Raw genomic sequence first — 21079 nt, forward strand, 5'->3', positions numbered from 1 at the left:
AAGAGGGAGCCAAATTTCTTGGTAAAATACGGAGCAAAGTCATTTACAGAGAAGATATACAGTCAAAACTGGATGACCCAGTGTTAAAAGAAAGCGAAAATGTGTGGAGTAGGTCCTGTGGGACAAGGAATTTTCTTCACTAATCACTATTATAATCATGACTGTAATTGATTCTACTCAGAATTACTACCATGGCAGTTGGGTTTTCATTTTGTCAGTATTCCATGCATGAAGCTGAGCTCAGAGGCTACTGTAAATAGCCATCATTCATTGGCTGAGCAAAGAGCAGAGGAAAAAAATAGTATGCGTCATTGTTTTCATTTCCAGGAGCAGGGAGAACTTCCATTCCTCCAAGAGAAAACTGTAAGAGGCACCTTGCAGCTTCTCCCTGCGCACTTCCTCTCCAGTTGGCTGAAGAGTGACTGCCCTGAGTGGTGAATTTGAAGAAAAAACTGAGTCCACTGGCTTAGTCCATTCTTTTCTCCCTTTCTTTCAGAGAGATTCTGTCACCAAGATGCCCACCTTTCTCCTTTTCCTTCTGGGGCTGTGCTGCCCTGCCAGAGACACGGTTGTTTAGGGGCAAAACTCTGACCTGTCCCGGTTTGACTCCAAGTCCATTAACCAACACTTTGTAGTTTAGCCAACAAACAGATCTCTCCCCCTCCCAGGTTCTAAACAAATAGAGAAATAAGACATGGGATTTTAAAAGAACGGATTCACACATCAGCATAGAGCTGACATGAACAGTCTCCCCATCTCTCAGTCGTCCCCTGAATAAACATACCCACCCGGTCATGGCCTTTCCTGCTAAGGAAACTGCTTACTTGATGACAGACTAAAAGGAGGACACTGAGCCACGTACACTAAATGGTTTTCCCAAATTCACCCGTAAGTCCTTCTTTCCTCTCTAAAAAGGAATGAATGGGAGGAACAAAAAGAAGAATAAAAATAAGAGTCCATAATAAGAAAAGCTAACATCCACTTGAGCACTTACTATGTCCCAGGCTCAATCTTAAATATTTTTGACAAATTCGCATATTTAACTGTCAAAACAACCCTATGAATAGGCACTATTATTGTCCTCATGCTGCAGCTGAAGACACTAAGGTATGGGAAAGTGAAGAAACTTTCCCAAAGTCAGAAAATGGAATCCTGCTTGAGGAGGTGACCAATCAGCCTACATATAGGACACAGTCAGAATACAGACAATCCAGAATTATCTATAAAATAGTGTAGACTTAACTATTTTGCAATCCTACATTTTTCAGCAAAAGCTTTCATTTCATCTTCTAAAATGTCACTATAGATTTATGCAGTTCTTTGACTATTATACTTAATACTCCAAACAGATCGAAGCTTAATAGATTATGAAATCATAGTGTTATAACTGTAAAGGTTTTAAAGTTCATCTACTCAAACTTTTTCCTTTAGAGATAAGAAAGCTAAGGTGCAATTAAATTACTTGCCCAAACTCATAAGGCCAGCGGCACAAAGATATGGCCCAGTTTGCCAGATCTTCCCTTTTCTTCATATATCATTGATACACAAATCCCACTGAGAAGCTGAATAAATGAAAGAGCAAGCAAACACCTACTGGCATCTTCATTGTTATAAATAGTCTTCTTCTTCAGAAATTAGATCACTTAAAATTTTTCCTAGTTATTCTGACTTAAAACATTACTTTCTCTGTGAAAATCTCCCTCGGAAGCAAAACATATTGGCTAGAAGTATAGACAAGTGAATTGGAATAGACTTTAGGTGCTGCACAAATCCCTTTGTTAAGGACTGTTCATAGTTTTGTATCCTTTAAAAATCTGGATGCTCTTATGTTGTAAAACATCTGTTTCCATTCAACAGGCAATAAAGAGAGTCTCCAAAGTCAAGTAAACCCAAGTAGGGTTTTCTCTCCATCTGTCAGGGGAAAAACCCAAGAGAGTGTTTTGCCTGCAGAAGGACGAGGCCCTCAGCTGGCTCCAGAAAGCCACTGTAACCGCAGCCCATCTGTGCAGATGTGCAGGATAAGGTGTGTAACATTTTGTTGTTGTTAATAAGAAAATGTGTGGGGGGTGGTTAATGAAAATGCTATCTCAATTTTCAAGACTTTGCTTTTACATGACTTTTTCCATTAAGCTGAAAATGGTTTCCAGTACTTCACGAAATAAAATTTAATGTTCCCAATTCTGTATCAGAGCAAACTCCAAGAACCCCAGAGTTAGGAAACCAATAATGCAATCAACTTTAGAACTTTTAGGTTTCAAACCCCCACTTTTACACTTAGATCGCCAAGTCGTGCTATTTTTCATTTCCCTCAAGTGTTTAAAGAATCATTTGCTTAAAAGTAGTGCCTTGCCTCAGTCCTTCAGATGCCTCTTTGCCAGGTACAAACCCCACGAGAGCTGAGGCCAGACAATGAGGTTGAGGTTCAGAGGACCAGGGTGGGGCTGGAAGTCTAGCTATAAACAAAATTACCTGCTGACTTCTTGAGGAATCCATGTGAGCCGATTGTTGTTCAGATTGAGCAGAATCAAATTTTGTAAGCCATCTGTTGGGAAATAATTTTAGTCACGTTAGCTATCTCTTAGAGAATAACTTGTAGCCACTTTTCTATATACCACTGTTTTCCTTCTGGTTTCTTGCCTTGGCCAAGGCTCGCGGGGTCGCTGGTGACAGGTACCCTCTTAAACTAGCTTAAACAAAATAGAGTGAATTCGTCACCAAATTAAAAAGCTAAATCACAGCGCCCAAGAGCAGAGAGCACAGCCAGGCTCACAAACTGGAACCAGAAACTAAGCGGCACCTGAACTCAGGGTTATTTTGTTTTAGTTTTAACTCAAAAGGGCTGTTCCATAAATGTTGAGCGAATAAATGAAATTCAAAGGGTCCTCCTTACTGGTGGCATTCACCCATCCATCGGAAAAATCACGTAGGGAGAGCGGTCAAAGGCACCAGCCACCAGCACCTTGGCGGGCGCGCGGCTGGGCAGCGTGAGTGGGCAGACCTCCTGCACGCGAGCCGGCCACGTGCGCCCACACTCACGCAGGCACGCGTGCCACCGTCTCTCCGCACGTGCGCGTGCCTGTGCGACGGGCTCCGCGCCCCTGTGCTCTCGCCGCCACCCCGCTGCTGCACAGCACCTGGGGCAGGTGGCCCATGACGGCACTCTCTTTGCGGCCGCTCAGGTGGAACTCCCTGGAGGAGGACGACGAAGGGGACCCACAGTGTGAACAAGTGCCCATGCAGCGCTAGGGCCAGCGTGACCTTGAAGAGGGACGAGCAGACGCCCTAGCACCTGGCACGGGGACTTGGGGATCTTCTTCACCAGAGGCGCAAAGGAGCTGAGGCATTCTTTGGTGCATTTCATGGGGAATAGGTCCTCCTAGACCACCAGACTCTGCGCAGAGCTCAAGGCAGATCAGACGGACGGACTGGGGACCTATGTGCTTGTCCTTCTTCCCCACTCGTCTAGACTGACAGCAGTGTGTATCACACACGGGGTGGCCCGGAAAGCCTTTCCTGCACGGAATTCTGAGATGGTGCTCTACTGCAGGCCGGCCAAGGGGAAAAGGTCATGGTGTGGCTCACTATCTGCTCTTAGAGGTCCATCTCCTGAGGCGTGGCCACCAACCTTTTGAACTCAAAGTTGGTGACTCAAGGCAGCTCCAGGTACATCTCCATGGCAGGCTTCTCCCTGTTAGGCTTGGCCATGACTGTGCCTGCCGCCCAACACACTGGGCCCTTAGCTCATGGGGGTGGGGGGATCTTATTAACATAAATATGTGTATATATACGTGTAATCGATATGTAATGCTACATGAGTATAGGTTCATATATACATATTGACTGTGTATGTATATACGTAGGCCTTCGATTGCTCTTCATAGTTACAGAAATGCTCATGCTGGGTCTCCTGGGCTTCTCATGTTTCTTGGACTGAACCACTAAAACAAGTTGTGATACGCAAGGACACCCACACCCGGCTCCAGACTAATACTATGTCTCTCGCATGAGTTTCTCAAAGTCTAATGGATACATTCTCAGGGTATCTCTGAAGAGCACAGAGTTTTATTTCTCATTACAGCTTCTCTCAACTTCATATTTATATTCTGTCTCTCTTTCTCTTCCTACTCCTCTCTTTCCCCCACTCCCCAGGCTTTCTCTTTTGAGTAGATTTTCTCTAATGTTCCATACATTCATAGCCATCCTGCTATTGCTGCATTTAAATGTTCACGGACCGGGTAGACAGTTCTCGAACTGAAATGCCTACAGGAACTGAGAAGATAACTCGGAACATCCTAGTGGCCCTGGTGGGAGTGTACCAGGCAGGAGTGTACCAGGTAGGAGTGTGCGGAATTGGTGAGCACCTGCCTTATCTAACAGGGCAGCTGCCATGCAGCCAGCCCCTGGCCATTGTTACCATGTAGGAATGTGATTCCAGTGTTGCCTAGTCTTTCTTTCTTAAAACAAAGGAGAGCGGGAGATCCAGTTTGTTTGTTGTTGTTGTTGTTTTTAATGAACTCTTCTGATTTGCAAATTTTGGTACCCTAATTCAAATTTTTTAAAAGGCCGTCAAAAGAGAACCAAGTTATTTGTGAACCAGTTTCAGCTCAGAAACAGTTTCAGCTCACAGGACACCAGTTGCAACCACTATCTTAGTTCATATGATGAGCTCCGGCCAGTTATACTGTTTTAGATTTCTATAATTCCCAAGAAAAAGACTAATATCGGCCTATCTTGGGACACATGTCTAGCCCCGGACCAGTGTGGTCTGGTCAGAGTGACTGGGTCATGTAGTACAGGCTGGATAGCGCTCAACTCCCTGACACTAAACTACTTCTGCTCTTGGATAATAAGGACACAACATAAAACATATTTTTTGTCATTCACATGGGCTTTTCAAAGTTCAACAGCTCAAAACCAAGAAATAATAGCAACTACAGACATCCAGGGGCAGTGTACACAGGTTATATATATCTTACAAACCTCCTATTTAAGGGCACAGAAGAAAAAAAATTTCTTTATGGAAACCTAAATCAGCGTTAACTAGGTTGCATAATATTATTTATGTAAGTCAGGTTTTAAGTTTGTCCCCTCAGTATAGTTTATAAAATTGTAGTTGTTTCACACCCTTAATTTTTTCTTTATGTAAACTGTTTTCTTCCTATGTAAAGTGTAATTGAACCCTGAATCTATGGGTTTGCATATATAACATGCATAAGCATCGGTTAAGTGTTTACTACAGTTCTTATTTTGAAAAACTATTTCCCCAAGATACATGATTCAGGATTTTAAAGTAAAGAGATCATACGAAGTCTATTTGTGCTATTTGCCAAATATTCCCCTAATTTAGCGCCCCATGCAGTGATAGCCTCAATAAATGCTGCTTGATGATGACAGTGATTATATCTAGCACCCATGTCTCAAAAGTTCACAAAACATATCTTTAGTTTTATTAATAAGGACAAAGACATAGAATGATAAAGTACTGTACATGGGTCAATGAAGCTATAAAAATCATCTAGATCTCTTTGTCTTGTGTTTTATCCTTAAGCCCCTCTCCCTATATTAAATGAGAAGAGTATCCTATTGAATGGAGAAGTTATAAGTTGAAAGGAAACACCAAAAAAAAAAAAAGCCAATTATTAGATCTCATATTTTTTTCTTTCAAATTCTCCTTTGATTTTAAACTTAGCATCTTGATCGAATATTGTAGCTTAACATTGAGACAATAAAAAGTGTAAAGAACAAGAAGAGTTTTTCTTAATTTGATTTTCAACCAGTTTCCTCGCAGGCGTAGAGAAAGGGCCTCTAGATTCAAGGGTCAAAATGTACACTGATTCTGAAAAGGGAAGGTTTTCTTTCTTAGATTTTAGATTTAGAAAAATCTAATACTAACTTATTTTCTTAGGTCCACATTAGAGAAATAGATAATACAATCGTTGAAAAAAAGACCCCAAATTCCTTAATTTCAAGAATACTGTGTAAATATCTGCAACAAAAAATGTTTAAAAGGTAAAATATCCTTTTTTACTTTTTTACTTGTCCAATATAAGAAGATTAAGTTTGATTCCATAATGTTGCTCTTCTTTGACTAACTTACCACATACTCCAGATGCAAATTTACAAATCTTATTTCCAAATAAATGAAGCCTCTTCAGGGATGTAAGGTATTTCACCTCTTCTGGAATTTCTTCCAAAAGGTTGTTTCCCAGATTTAGTACTGTCAACTGTAAACATACAGAAATTTAATGAACTCATGCATTATTCACCTACAAATGAGATGGAGAAATAATTAAGAACTTTTGTGGATAACTTTACACCTAGAGGATCTAAAAAAAGAACAAGTGACTCCTAAGCCAGCAGCTGAAGAGAAATAATAAAGAGTAGAGTAGAAATCAATGATACAGAAACAGCAACAACAAAAACAGTAGAACAGATCATGAAACCAGAGCTGGTTCTTTGAAAAAATAAAATAAAATTGATAAACCCCTAGCCAGTACTTACCAAAAAGAAAAGAGAAAGGACCCAAATAAATTAAATCATGAATGAGAGAGGGGAGATCACAACCAAAACCACAGAAAAATTATATGCCAACAAATTGGGCAATCTGACAGAAATGGAAAAGTCCTAGAAATATGTAAACCACCAAAACTGAAAGCGGAAGAAATAGAAAACTTGAACAAACTGATAACCAGCAGCAAAATTGAATCAGTAATTGAAAATCTCCTGACAAAAGTCCAGGGCAGGATGGCTTCCCAGGGCAATTCTCCCAAACATTTGAAGAAGAGTTACTACCTATTCTTCTGAAACTGCTCCAAAAAATAGAAATGGAAAGGAAACTTCCAAATATATTCTATGAGGCCAACATTACCTTGATCTTAAAACCAAAGACTCCACTAAAAAAGAGAACTACAGGCCAATACGCATGATGAACATGAATGCAAAAATCCTCAACAAAATACTAGCAATTGAATCCAACAGTAAATTAAAAGAATCAGTCATTCACCACGATCAAGTGGGATTTACTCCTGGGTTTCAAGGGTGGTTCAATATTTGCAAATCAATCAGTGTGATACATCACATTAATAAAAGAATGGATAAGAACCATATGATCTTAATAGATACAGAAAAAGCATTTGACAAAGTACAGGATCCACTCTTTTTTATTAAAGTTTTTTTTTAAGATTTTATTTATTTGACAGAGAGAGATCACAAGTAGGCAGAGAGGCAGGCAGAGTGAGGGGGAAGCAGGCTCCCTGCTGAGCAGAGAGCCCGATGCGGCTTGATTCCAGGACCCTGAGATCACGACCCGAGCCGAAGGCAGAGGCTTAACCCACTGAGCCACCCAGGCACCTCCAGGATCCACTCTTGATATAAACCTTCCACAAAATAGGGACAGAGAGTACATATATCAACATCATAAGGGCCATATGTAAAAGAACTATAGCTAATATCATCCTCAACAGGGAAAAACCGAGAGCTTTTCCCCTAAGGTCGGGAACATGATAATGATGTCCATTCTTACCATTATTATTTAACATAGTACTAACCTCAGCAATCAAATAACAAAGAGAAATAAAAGGCATCCAAATCAGCAAAGAAGTCAAAGAAGAAGTCACTTTGCACAAGACATGACACTCTGTATAGAAAACCGGAAAGGCTCCACCAAAAATTTGCTAGAACTGATAGCAAAAAAAAAAAAGCTAGAACATGAATTCATTAAAGTCACAGGGTACAAATTGACATACAGAAATCTGCTGCATTTCTCTACACCAATAATGAAGCAACAGAAAGAGAAATCAAGGAATCAGTCCCATTTACCATAGCATCAAAAACCCTAAGACACCTAGGAATAAGCTAAACTAAAGAGGTTAAAGATCTATACTCCAAAACCTGTAAAACAATTCTGAAAGAAATTGAAGATGAGACAAAGAAATGGGAAAGCATTCCATGCTCATGCATTGGAAGAACAAATATTGTAAAAATGTCTATACTACCCAAAGCAACCTACACATTTAAGGCAATCCCCATCAAAATATGACCAGCATTTTTCACAGAGCTAGAACAAATAATCCAAAAATTTGTATGGAACCACAAAAGACCCTGAATAGCCAAAGCAATCTTGAAAAAGAAAAGCAAGACTGGAGGCATAGCAATTCCAGACTTCAAGGTATATTACAAAGCTGTGATGACCAAGATAGTATGGTACTGGCACAAAAACATGTTTGTGAATGGAACAGAACAGAAAATGCAGAAGTGAACCCACAACTCTATGATCTACTAATCTTTGACAAAACAGGAAACAATATCCAGTGGTGGGGGGGGGGCAGTGTCTTCAACGAATGGTGTTGGGAAAACTGGACAGCCACATGAAAAAGAACACGGACTTTCTTACAGCATACCCAAGAGAACACAAAAGAACACTACTTTCTTACAGCATACACAAGAACAAATTCAGAATGGGTGAAAGACCTAAATGTAGACAGGAAACCATCAAAATCTTAGAGGAGAGCACATAGAGGTAACCTCTTTGACATTGGCCATAGCAACTGCTTACTAGATACATATCCTCAGGCAAGGGAAACAAAAGCATAAATAAACTATTGGGGATGCCTAGGTGGTGCAGTAGGTTGAGCATCCAATTTTTGGTTTCAGCTAAGGTCATGATCTCAGGGTTGTGCAATTGAGCCCCATGTCAGGCTCCACACAGTGCAGAGTCTACTTGAGATTCTCTCTTCCTCTCCCTCAGCTCCTCCTCATGCACTCTCTCATACTCCCTCACTCTCTCTCTCTCAAACAAATACGTAAATCTTTTTTCAAAAAAATAAACTATTGGTAAGATGCCTGGGTGGCTCAGTTGGTTAAGTAACTGCCTTTGGCTCAGGTCATGATCCTGGACTCCAGGATCACAGCAGGGAATCTGCTTCTTCTGTCCTTCCCCCTTCTCATGCTCTCTCTCTCTCATTCTCTCTCTTAAATAAATAAATAAAATCTTTTTTAAAAATACACAAATAAATAAACTATTGGGTCTTCATCAAGATAAAAAGTTTCTGGGGCACCGGGGTGGCTCAGTGGGTTAAAGCCTCTGCCTTCAGCTCAGGTCATGATCCCAGGGTCCTGGGATCGAGCCCTGCATCTGGCTCTCTGCTCGGCAGGGAGCCTGCTTCCTCCTCTCTCTCTCTCTCTCTCTCTCTCTGCCTACTTGTGATCTCTGTCTGTCAAATAAATAAATAAAATCTTTAAAAAAAAAGTTTCTGCACAGTGAAGGAAATAACAAAAATAAAAGGCAGCCTATGGAATGGCAGAAGATATGTGCAAATGACATAGGTCATAAAGGGTTAGTATCCAAAATATATAAAGAACTTCTGAAATTCAACCCCCCCCCAAAAAGCCAGTTAAAAAATGAGCAGAATACATGAATAGACATTTTTCCAAAGAAAACATACAAATGGCTAACAGACACGTGAAAAGATGCTCAACATAACTTACCATCAAGGAAATACAAATCAAAACCACAATGAGATATTACTTCACACCTGTCAGAATGGCTAAAATTAGCAATACAAGAAACAACAGATGTTGGCAAGGGTGTGGAGAAAGGGGAACCCTCTTAAACTCTTGGTTGGAATGCAACTGGTGCAGCCACTCTGGAAAACAGTATGGAGGTTCCTCAAAAAGTTAAAAATAGTACTACCCTATGACCCAGCAATTGCACTACTAGGTATTTATCCAAAGGGTACACAAGTACTGATTCAAAGAGATTCGTGTACCCCAGTGTTTATAGCAGTATTACCAACAATAGCCAAATTATAGAAAGAGCCCAAATGTCCACTGACTGATAAATGGTTAAAGATGTGACTATATGTACAACATAATATAGTCAGCCATAAAAAAGAATGAAATCTTGCTATTTGCAATGACATGGATGGAGCTAGAGAGTACTACGCTAAGCAAAATAAGTCAGTCAAAAAAGACAAATGCCATATGATTTCACTTATATGTGGAATTTAAGAAACAAAGCAGATGAACATGTACAGGGGAAAAGAGAGAAGCAAACCATACAGTGAACTCTTAACTATAGAAAACAAAAGAGTTGCTGGAGGGGAAATTGGGTGGGGGGATGGGTTAAATGGGTGATGGGTATTAAGGAGGGCACCTGTTGTGATGAGCACTGGGTGTTGTATGTAAGTGATGAATCACTAAATCCTACACATGAAACTAATATTACAAGGTATGTTAGCAAACTGGAATTTAAGTAAAAACTTGGTAGAAAAAAACAAACTAGAATAAAATAGTCTTAGTAGGTATGCTGCATGAAAAATTAAATTGATAAAACACAAGAAAAGTGTATGTGAGAATAAAAATACTGAATGGAAAAGAGGAATGTTGGGTTGAATGTGCTAAAAATAATGTAATAATTCAAACCAGGGAAAGGCCAACTAAAGTGACTGCTGTTAAAAATAGCATAATTATTTTTAGTTACTATTCTATATAAAATTCTTTCTATTCAAAATTTATATCTTGACAATTTCCCATACATATGTGATATTACCTAACAATTTCAACTTTAAAATGATTTTATATATGAATTTAAAGAACTTTGTTGAGATCCATGTAACCTAAGAATATGTCAGCATAATCTTAAACAATTATTTCACATGAAATAAATAATAATGAGTTTTAAAAATAAAGTTTATTTGAGCTTTATGTTCAAACATCTTATGTTAATTAAAGCACAATTTAATTTTTATTTAAAACACTGAACTTCATTAAAATTGTAATACAAACCATTGTAAAGACATTTAGAAACACAATAAATGATTCACTGATAATTCACCTGAGCATCTCAAAGAGTATCCAAACATTGTGACCCACACAATCAAAACCTTTAAGAAGTCAGCAAAGGGTTCATCAAGGTAAGTGTACTCTTAATCCCCTTTATCTATTTTCACCCATCCCCCCACTTATCTTGTACACTTATATTGATGAACACTGAGAAATATATAGAGCAGTTGAATTATTATACTGTACGTGTGAAACTAATGTAACATTATATGTTAATTATACTTGAATTAAAGAAGAAAGGGGGCACCTGGGTGGTTCAGTTAGTTAAGTGTCTGCCTTGGGCTCAGGTCATGATCTCAGGTCCTGGGATTGACCCCTGAGTTGGACTTTCTTCTCAGTTTCTCCCTCTTCTTCAGACCCAACCTCATGCATGTACACTCTCACTCTCTCTCTCCTCTCAAATAAATAAAATCTTTTTTAAAAATTAAAGTTAAAAATAAAATCTTGGCAAAGGGACTTATTTCTTGAAATCAGAAATAAAGCCCAAGATCTGAGGTCCTCCTATCATACTAATGTCTGATTGGTCAGACTTGGAAGAACCATACATAAGAGAGAAAGACCCTCCTTGATCTTCTAATCTAATAAATGGATGATACAGAATTGCTCCCTAAATATTTGCATTTTTCTTTGATTTGAAATTTAATCATAACTTTCAAAATACAAAAAGAATCTTTTCTTTTACTCCCAGACAGAATTTACCATTCATATTTCATTACCAACTCGAAGTTTCATAGATTTAATATTCAAGGGTATAAAAAAGGCATCATAGGAGTCTTTTTTTATCCATAAGGAAGCTCTATGCCCAAGATGGGGCTTCAATTCATAGTTCCAAGATTTAGAGTCTCATATTTTACTAACTGAGCCAACCAGGTGCCCCAGAATCATGAGAGTCTTGACAAATTAATGACTTTAACATAAGGCAAGAAAAATAAGAAATTTTAGGCAAGTTATGGCTTATATTTAAATATCATTTGGTATTTGGCATTTGGTGTGGATGTATGTTAATAAATTAATGTAAAGTAGATATAGTATATTTACTAAAAAATTCCGTGTCCCTAGAATTCATGGAAAAGTTTTTGCTTTTATACATGTTTTCCACTGAAAATGACCATCATGTACCTTCTTAAAGGACTTATTCTTTTTTTTTTGAGGATTTTATTTATTTGAGAGAGAGAACAAGCAAGAGCACATGTGTGAGAGAGAGAGAATGAGAAAGAGAGAGCATGATCAAGGAGATGGAGGGGCAAAGGGAGAGGGAGAAGCAGACTCCATGCCCTCCTCCGCTATGACACTAAGCAGGGAGCCCAATGCAGGGCTCAATCCCAAGATGCCGGGATCATGACCTGAGCTGAAGGTAGATGCTTAACCAACTGAGCCACCCAGGTGTCCCGGCCATATTCTTTCATACAGGTGAAGTTAAAACGTATTCATGTAGCCATTCTAATGGAAAGACTTAATCCAGAGTCTGTGACTATATTAGTTTCCTATTGGACTATAACAAATTACCATAAATTCAGTAGCTTAAAACAAGGCAAATTCATTATCTCATAGTTGTGGAGGTCAGTTGAAATTAAATGGGATTCACCGCCCTAAAATCAGTGTTGACAGGGCTGTGTTTCTTTCTGGAGAGTCTAAAGGTGAATCTGTGACTTCTGGCCCTCACTTTCATCTTCAAAACCAGCAATGACTAGTGAAGTCTCAAATCACATCACTCTGATTCTGTCTTCCATATTCAAAGAACCTTATACTCTGTTTTCTCTTCAGATTATATAAATCTTTCACCCTTTCCTAAAGAACTTCACAATTACATGGGGCCTACCCATAATTTCCAGTATAATCTCTTCATCTCAAGGTTAGCTATCAACCTTGATTCTATCTGTAACCTTGATTCCTCAGTGACATGTAACCTAACATATTCACAGATTGTGGGGATTAGGATGTGGGCATCTTTGAGGAACCATGTCTACAACAGTGACTACTTGAAATATCATTTCCGAAAATCAAGTCAATTTCCTTCTTTTGCCTAAATTTAGTGAGAAATTCATAACAGTAAACTAGTGCTCAACAAAATCTATGTGAGTACAGTAAGAAATACAAGAGTCAGGAACTGAAAGGGCTGTGAATTTATTCAATTTGCAAGCTAATATTTAACCTGCCACCATTTCATACATGCTGGCATAAAGCATGAGACCTCTGGGCAAAAGACAAATGTCATTTTATTACCTACAGCAACAATGGCCAGAATATGGTTATTTTTGCACCAGCAATGCAAAAAGAACCAGATGATATCCGGATGTGCCGTGGACTGTGTTACAGAAGAGAAACCATGAATTTAGGGAACCTGGATCTTTTAGAATAAACAGTAACTGTGCTTGCCCTTTGCTCTAGAGGAAGACACAATTCCTAATTTCCAAGGCTATCTGCTATATAAATATTCCCCAAAACTTTGGTCAGAACAAAGATAGTGCCTCTGCCTGCAGAGATGTACAAAAACATAACAGACTCATGGAAAATTGTCTCCAATGAATATATGGCAACATATACTTTTAAAGTGAGTAACAAAGAACTGAACGTGTGATTTCTCACACTATCAATGCTTTCCAAGTATTTCTGAGGGCACAACCTCTATAGTGCTTATTTTGCATACTATGTCATAAGTTTTCATCTATGAGTTATATATATTGTCATTGTGTTTTACAAAATCTAAGGGCATGGCCCAGATACTTGAAAGTAACACTGTAACTTGATTTCATGGTATAGTAAAGGGAACTCACAGGATGTAATCAAGCTTGCCTATAAAGTGGGTTAGGTTTTTCAATGCTTGGAAATATATCCACAAACAAATTATGAAAAATGCAATCTAAACTGTCCATATAATCATCTGTAAGGAAGCAAGTGGGTCAGTATTCATTCGAAAATATGCACTGTATGACTACTTTGAGCCACCAGTTCCAGATGCTAGATACATAGAGGCGAATAAGACTTGTAAGATCTTTACCCTCAAGACACTTACACAATTATAGTGAGGGAACAGCAGTCCAATGAATGAAAAATAAATGAATGATAATGTCTCATCCCTTGAATACAACTAGATAGTTATCAAATCATTCTGAACACCCAAGAAATCCATCAGAAGTCTGAGAAAACAAATACTGTAAGTCTACAAGTAGAAAAGCAACCACCTTTTGGGAGACAGGAGGTACAGAGATTTAATTCTGGTTTTATATAGCTGAGTATATGGCAGCAAGGAGGAGGCCTGCTTAAGGAGGCTCCCACAAAGCATTATAAGCAATGGAGTGAAAAATGGGAACTTTTACAAGTCTGCTGCACCGGGAAACATGCTTGGCTTAAAGGTGCTCAGGTGGTCAAGTGGCACAGAATCCCAGGTGTGACACCGTGATCTGAGGACCCCCTGGGTCACAAGAATGAGTGGTGCCTTAGTGAGGCACTGTTCCCGAGTGTAGGAGTGTGGAAGCCAGCTAAGAACAGCAAATCTAGGTGCCAGCTTTCTGCTCTGTGTTGCCATAAACTGAGAACTGCTCTGTGGTTGTGTGACAACTTTCCGGGGATGGGTCCAGCAAAAGGCAGAAGCATGGGGAGACTCTCCCTGGGAGGAACAGTGAGAGGTCCCTAAAAGTTGGAGTTTTGAAACTCAGTCACATGCCTGAGATTTAAGAAAAAAAAAAAAAAAAAAAAAGCTTAGACATAGGCAGGGTAAACACAGAGTTCTGACAGAAACTGGGAAGATGAGTGATTGCTCTTCTGTGAGAGCTCACCAAAGAGTGGGGGAGCACAAATTTTCAGCTCCCAAGCTAGAGAGCTGGGCACCCCCATATTCATCCTGTCCATCAGTGCTGAAAGCCTTCAGGGAGCATAACAGCACCACCTAGTGGAGTCTGGAGCTGCTTACATCAAGCCCTGCCTCCGTTCACACTACAGGTACACTTCCACTAGGAAAAATCCACCTCAGAACTCAGGGCAACAAGACCCACCCCTAGAAGACCAGCACAAACAACTTGCTCACACCATGTTTACTGGTCATAGAGGGCTGCAAAGCTTCAGCTCTAGGGGGACAATAGTATCTATTATCCTTTGTACTTTTATTCTTTTGTTTCTCTAGTTATTTTTTTTTTAATTCTTTTTTGTTCTTTTTAAAGTTTAATTTATACATATTCTACTTTTTGTATCCTTTTATTGTATTTTTTAATATTCATTTATTTATTTATTTTGGAACCTGGTTTATTTAACAACCAGACTAAAACACACCCAGGATCTGTGATTTACTGCTGCTGCTATTGTTGTTGTTGTTTCTTTTTCTTTCTTCTTTTCTTTTATGGAAAAAAAATGATGAGATGGAGAAATTCACCCAAAAACAAAGAACAGGAAGTAGTACTAATGGCCAGGGATTTAATCAATATGGATAGAAATAGATGTGTGAACTAGAATTTTAAACAACAATTATAGGGATACTAGCTGGTCTTGGAAAAAAGCATTGAAGACTCTAGAGAATCCCTTACTGTAGAGATAAAAGAACCAAAATCTAATCAGACCAAAATTAAAAATGCTATTTTTTCTGCGGTCCCAAGCAGAGGTCATTAAAACAAGGATGAATGAATTAGAAGAGTGAATCAGTGATATAGTAGATAAAATTATGGAAAATAAGGAAGTTGAAAAGAAGGAAAAAAAAACTATTAGATCATGAAAGTAGACTTAGAGAACTCAGAGATTCCATAAAGCAAAATAATATCCATATTAAAGGAGTCCCAGAAGAAGGAGAGCAAAAAGGGGGGAAGTAGGTGTATGTGAACAAATTATAGCTAAGAAACCCCAGATTAGGGAAACAGGTGTTTCAATCCAGGTGGCACAGAGAACTCCCCTCAAAATCAACAAAAATAGGCCAACACCACAACATATTGTGAAATTTGCAAATTACAAAGATAAGGAAAAATTCCTAAAAGTAGCTTGGGACAAGAGGTTCTTAACCTACAAGGGTAGACACATAAGGCTGGCAGCAGACTGGTCCACAGACACCTGCCAGGCCAGAAGGACTGGCATAATATATTCAACATGCTAAGTGGGAAAAAATGTGCTGTCAAGGATACTTTATCCAGCAGGGTTGTCCTTCAGAATAGAAGGAAAGATAAAGAGTTTCCAAGACAAACAAAAACTAAAGGAACTTGTGAACACTAAGCTAGCCTTGCAAAAAATATTAAAGGGGATGCTTTGAGTGGAAAGAGAGTCCAAAAGTAAAAGAAACTGGAAAGGAACAGGAACAATTTACAGAGATAACAACTTTACAGATAATACAATGGCACTAACTTCATATCTTTCCAAAATTACTCTGAAGGTAAAAGCACTAAATGATCCTCCAATCAAAAAGCAAAGGGTAGCAGAATGGATAAAAAACCAAAACCCAATGATATGCTGCTTATAAGAGATTCCTTTTAGACCCAAAGACACCTCCAGATTGAAAGTGAGGGGGTAGAGAACCATTTATCATGCTAATGGAAATCAAAAGAAAGTTTGTGTAGCCATCCTTATATCAGACAACCTAGATTTGAAACCAAAGACTGTAATAAGAAATGAAGAAGGACACTGTATCATAATAAAGAGGTCTATCCAATAAGAAATCTAACAATTGTAAATATTTATCCTTTTAACTTGGGGGCAGCCAAATCTATAAATCAATTAATAACAAACTTAAACTCATTGATAATAATACAATAATAGTAAGGGACTTTAACACCTCACTTACTGCAATAGATCACCTAAGCAGAAGATCAATAAGGAAACAAGATCTTTGAATGACATACTAGACCAGATGGACTTCACAGATCTACCAGGGCATTTCATCCTAAAGCAGCAGAATACACATTCTTTTCAAGTGCGCATGGAACATTCTCCAGAATAGATCACATACTGAGTCACAAATCAGGTTTCAGCTGGTACAGAAAGATTGGGATCATGCCATGCATATTTTCAGACCACAAAGCTATGAAACTTGAAGTCAACTGCAAGAAAAAATTTGGAAGAACCACAAATATATGGAGGTTAAAAAAATCCTACTAAAGAATGAATGGGTCCATCAGGAAATTAAAGAAGGAATAAAAAAAATACATAGAAGCAAATGAAAATGAAAATGCAACAGTTCAGGGGTGTCTGGGTGGCTCAGTGGGTTGAGCCTCTGCCTTTGGCTCAGGTCATGGGATCAGGCCCCTCATTGGGCTCCCTGTGCTTCCCCCCCACCCCTGCCTGCCTCTCTGCCTACTTGTGATCCTTGTCAAATAAATAAATAATATTTTTAAAAAAAGAAAGAAAGAAAATACAACAGTTAAAAACCTTTAGAATGTAGCAAAGGTGGTTCTAAGAGGGAAGAATATAGCAATATAGGCCTTCCTTGAGGATCAAGGAAAGTTCTCAAATACACAACCTAACCTTATACCCAAAGGATCTGGGAAAAGAACAGCAAATAAAGCCTAAACCCAGCAGGAGAAGAGAAATATTAAAGAGTAGAGCAAAAATCAATGATGTAGAGGAAAAAAAAAAAAAAACAGAATAGATCAACAAAACTAGGAGCTGTTCTTTGAAAGAATTAATACGATGGATAAACTCCTCTCCAGATTTACCAAAAAGAAAAGAGAAAGGGCCCAAATATATAAAATCATGAATGAGAGTGGAGAGATCACAACTAACACCACAGAAATAAAACTTTAAGAGAATATTATGAAAAAGTATATGCCAACAAACTAGGCAATCTGGAAGAAATGGATAAATTCCTAGAAACATATAAACTACCAAAACTGAAACAGAAAGAAATAGAAAATCTGAACAGGTGCATAACCAGCAAAGAAATTAAATTACTGATCAAAAATCTCCCAACAAATAAGAGTCCAGAGTTGGATGGCTTCCCAGGGGAATTCTACCAAACAGTTAAAGATTTAATACCTATTCTTCTGAAACTGTTCCCAAAAATGGGCCGAAAACTTCCAAACTCATTCTATAAGGCCAGCATTACCTTGATCTTAAAACTAGACAAAGACCCCACTAAAAAGAATTACAGACTAATATCTCTGATGAGTATGGATGCAAAAATTCTAAACAGGATACTAGGATACTAGCTAAACAGATCCAACAGTACACATTAAAAGGATTATTCACCACAACTAACTAGGATTTATTCCTGGACTATGGGGTGCTTCAACATCCAAAAATTAATCAATGTGATACACTACATTAATGAAAGAATGGATAAGAACCATATGATCCTCTAAGTAGATGCAGAAAAAGCATTTGACAAAATACAGCATTCTTCTTTGATAAAAACTTTCCAAAATATAAGGATAGAGGGAATATGCCTCAACATCATAAAGGTCATATATGAAAGACCCAAAGCTAGTATCATCCTCAACAGGGAAAAACTGAGAGCTTTTTCCCTAAGGTCAGGAACATGACATAATGTCCATTCTCACCACTGTGATTCAACATAGTACCTGAAGTCATGACCTCAGCAATCAGACAACAAATAGAAATAAAAGGCATTCAAATTGGCAAAGAAGAAGTGAAACGTTCACTCTTTTCAGACAACATGATACTCTATGTAGAAAACCTGAGGAGTGGAGACAAGATGGTGGAGAATTAGGAGGTGCTGTTACAACCGGTCCCCTAAAGTGAGCTGATTATCTACCAAAGAACTCTGATCACCCATGAAATCAGGCTGATATTAGAATTATATGCTTCTGGATCTCTACGGGGGCAGAAGACACCAGTGGACAGGTAAAGCAGAGTGGGAACATCAGACTGATATCATAAGATAAAAGGGGGAGGGAGCCACCAGAAGCAACTCATTGGAATATAATACCCCAATACGAGAGTGCCCTGGGATTGGGGACCATCATTAACTTGGAGTCTGGTTGAAAGCTCTCAAAAAGAACAAAAGATCTTAAGGGGAAGTTGGTGGAATCGGGCGATTAGGGACAGGGGCGTAAGCCCACATACCCAGGACGGCCACCGTTGGTGTTGAGCCAGACAGAGTGCAGCGAAGAAGCCAGGCTTTGGTTCCTGAGCCGCTGGCACACATGAGAGCGTCTGGGTGGTGGCGTGCATGAGAGAGACTGGTGTGGATGCCAGCTGGAGCTCTCTAGAACCACAGCCTTTTGCACTCTGCACACGCGCTGGGCGACTGGGGTATGAGTCGCTCTCCATACCCTACCCAGAGAGAGGTACTTGCAAGGACTAGCCCGTGCTCTCTAAGACCAGTGAGAGTCTGAACAATCCCAGCCCTGGCCAGTGTGAAAATCTCAGTGTGCTATCTCTGGTTGGGACCTCTCTGGTGGTCTGGGCCTACCCAGACAGCCGCGGTGGAGGCAGCCGCTGGAAGCCAGCTCTCTGGACTAGTACTTCTCCTGGTTTTGGGTAAAAGCAAGAGTTACCGCAACTCCTGAGACCGTGACTGGGGATGTGCTCTGCCAGTGGCAGAGGGGTAATTTATGTGCTCTAGAGCACCCAACAGGGGAACAGACTGAAGCTTCTCTCTGAGACAGAGGTCTGGGTGCAGTTTGCTTTCCTCTAAACCTCCAAAGAACCACCAAAAGCCACCAAGGGGAGGGGAAAAAAATAAAATAAAAAAATAAAACAACCCTCCGAAACCTCCAGAGAACAAAAGCCTGAAAAACCGGTTTCCTCAGAGCCCAGCCCCTTGAGAGTGGGCAGGAGGACCCAACTCTAGCAAGACTGCCTGAAAAACTATGTGGCAGGCCCCTCCCCCAGAAAGCCCGCCAAAAACAAACAAACAAACAAACAAACAAAAAAACCAAGAGGACAACCACTACTACTTCATAGATACAGCTTTTAATTTTAATTCGTACCCACTGTTCTCACTCTTTTCAATTTTTTTGATATTTTTTAAGCTATTTACCATCACAGTGAGATGCTTAGTACAACAAATTCCATAATAACCTATTAACTTGAACTTTTTTGATACATATACTGTGTTTTTCTTTTGCTGTTCTATTTTTTTTATTTTTTTTTAACATTCATATAGAGATAAGCTTCAAGGTAATCCCCTTTCCCCAATCAATGCTAACCCTATATATAAACCAGTTTTAACCCCCCTTTATCTCAGGAAAGTTGAGCCCTTTAACAAAGATATCAAGATACATCCAGGGAGAATCAAAATAACCTTCCTCGCCCACATTGAGAATTTATAACCACTCTCCCATCTTTTTCTTCTGTCAGTCTTTCTGTGTATTTGTGTGTGCCCTGGTAGTATATAAATCTTATATTTGGGGTTCATTTTGGCTGGGTTCTTTTTTTTTTTTTCTTGTCATTTACTTTAGTCAGTCTTTTTGTTTGTATATTTTATAAATCTTACCTTTGGGGCCCATTTGGACTGGGTCTTCTCTTTTCTTTTTTCTTTTCTCTCTCTCTTTCTCTCTCTCTTTTTTTCTTTTTGGTGGGGACTCCTGATTGCTCAGAAGTGTTCCAGAGTGCACCTTGCCTGCACCATGGTTGATATATTTAGCTACACATCCCTTCAGCCATCTCTCACCAAAATGACTAGGAGGAAGAATGCCCAACAGAGGAAGAATTCAGAGACTGTGCCCTCTCATCACAGCTATTGGATATGGACATAAACAGTATGTTGGAAAGGGAATTCAGGCTAACAATTATCCAAGCAATGGCTAGGTTGGAGAAAGCCTTTAATGACAAAATGGAATTGATTAGGGTGGAAGTGAAAGCCACCAGGGATGATGTTAACAATGCTCTCAATGAATTCCAATTGAATCTAAATTCTCTAAAAGCTAGGGTATCTGAAGCAGAAAATAGAATTAGTGAACTAGAGGACAAACTGATAGAGAAAAAGGATCAGGAGGAAGCCTGGAACAAACAGCTTAGTAGCCATGAAAACAGAATTAGGGAAATAAATGATGCCATGAAATGCTCCAACATCAGAATTATTGGAATCCCTGAGGGGGAGGAGAAAGAAAGAAGACTAGAGGATACAGCTGAACAAATTCTCCAGGAAAATTTTCCCAATCTGGCAAATGGAACCAGCATTCATGTTCTAAAGGCAAAAAGGTTTCCCCCAAGATCGTAGGATCTAGAAAGACCTCGAGACATCTGATTGTGAAAATGATGAATCATAATTTTAGACAGGAGCTCTTGAAAGCAGCTAGGGGGAAGAGATTCCTTATGCACAGAGAAAAGCCCATCAGAATAACGTCAGACCTGTCCACAG

General features: G+C 39.2%; 1 protein-coding gene across 1 annotated transcript in view; it reads right to left on the minus strand.

Moving 5' to 3' along the window:
• Nucleotides 1-21079, minus strand: part of LRRC69 (leucine rich repeat containing 69) — a 104704-nt gene that overhangs the window by 61192 nt on the left and 22433 nt on the right. The window contains exons 2-3 of the mRNA XM_032869061.1: nt 6098-6224; nt 2470-2542 (exon numbers count right to left, since the gene is read on the minus strand). Coding sequence (XP_032724952.1) covers nt 2470-2542; nt 6098-6224 — 200 coding nt within the window. The remainder of the gene's footprint in view (nt 1-2469; nt 2543-6097; nt 6225-21079) is intronic.

Source organism: Lontra canadensis, unplaced genomic scaffold (genome assembly GCF_010015895.1).
Source record: "Lontra canadensis isolate GAN:19392208 unplaced genomic scaffold, GSC_riverotter_1.0 scaffold37, whole genome shotgun sequence".
In the NCBI taxonomy this organism is placed as follows: Eukaryota; Metazoa; Chordata; class Mammalia; order Carnivora; family Mustelidae; genus Lontra; species Lontra canadensis.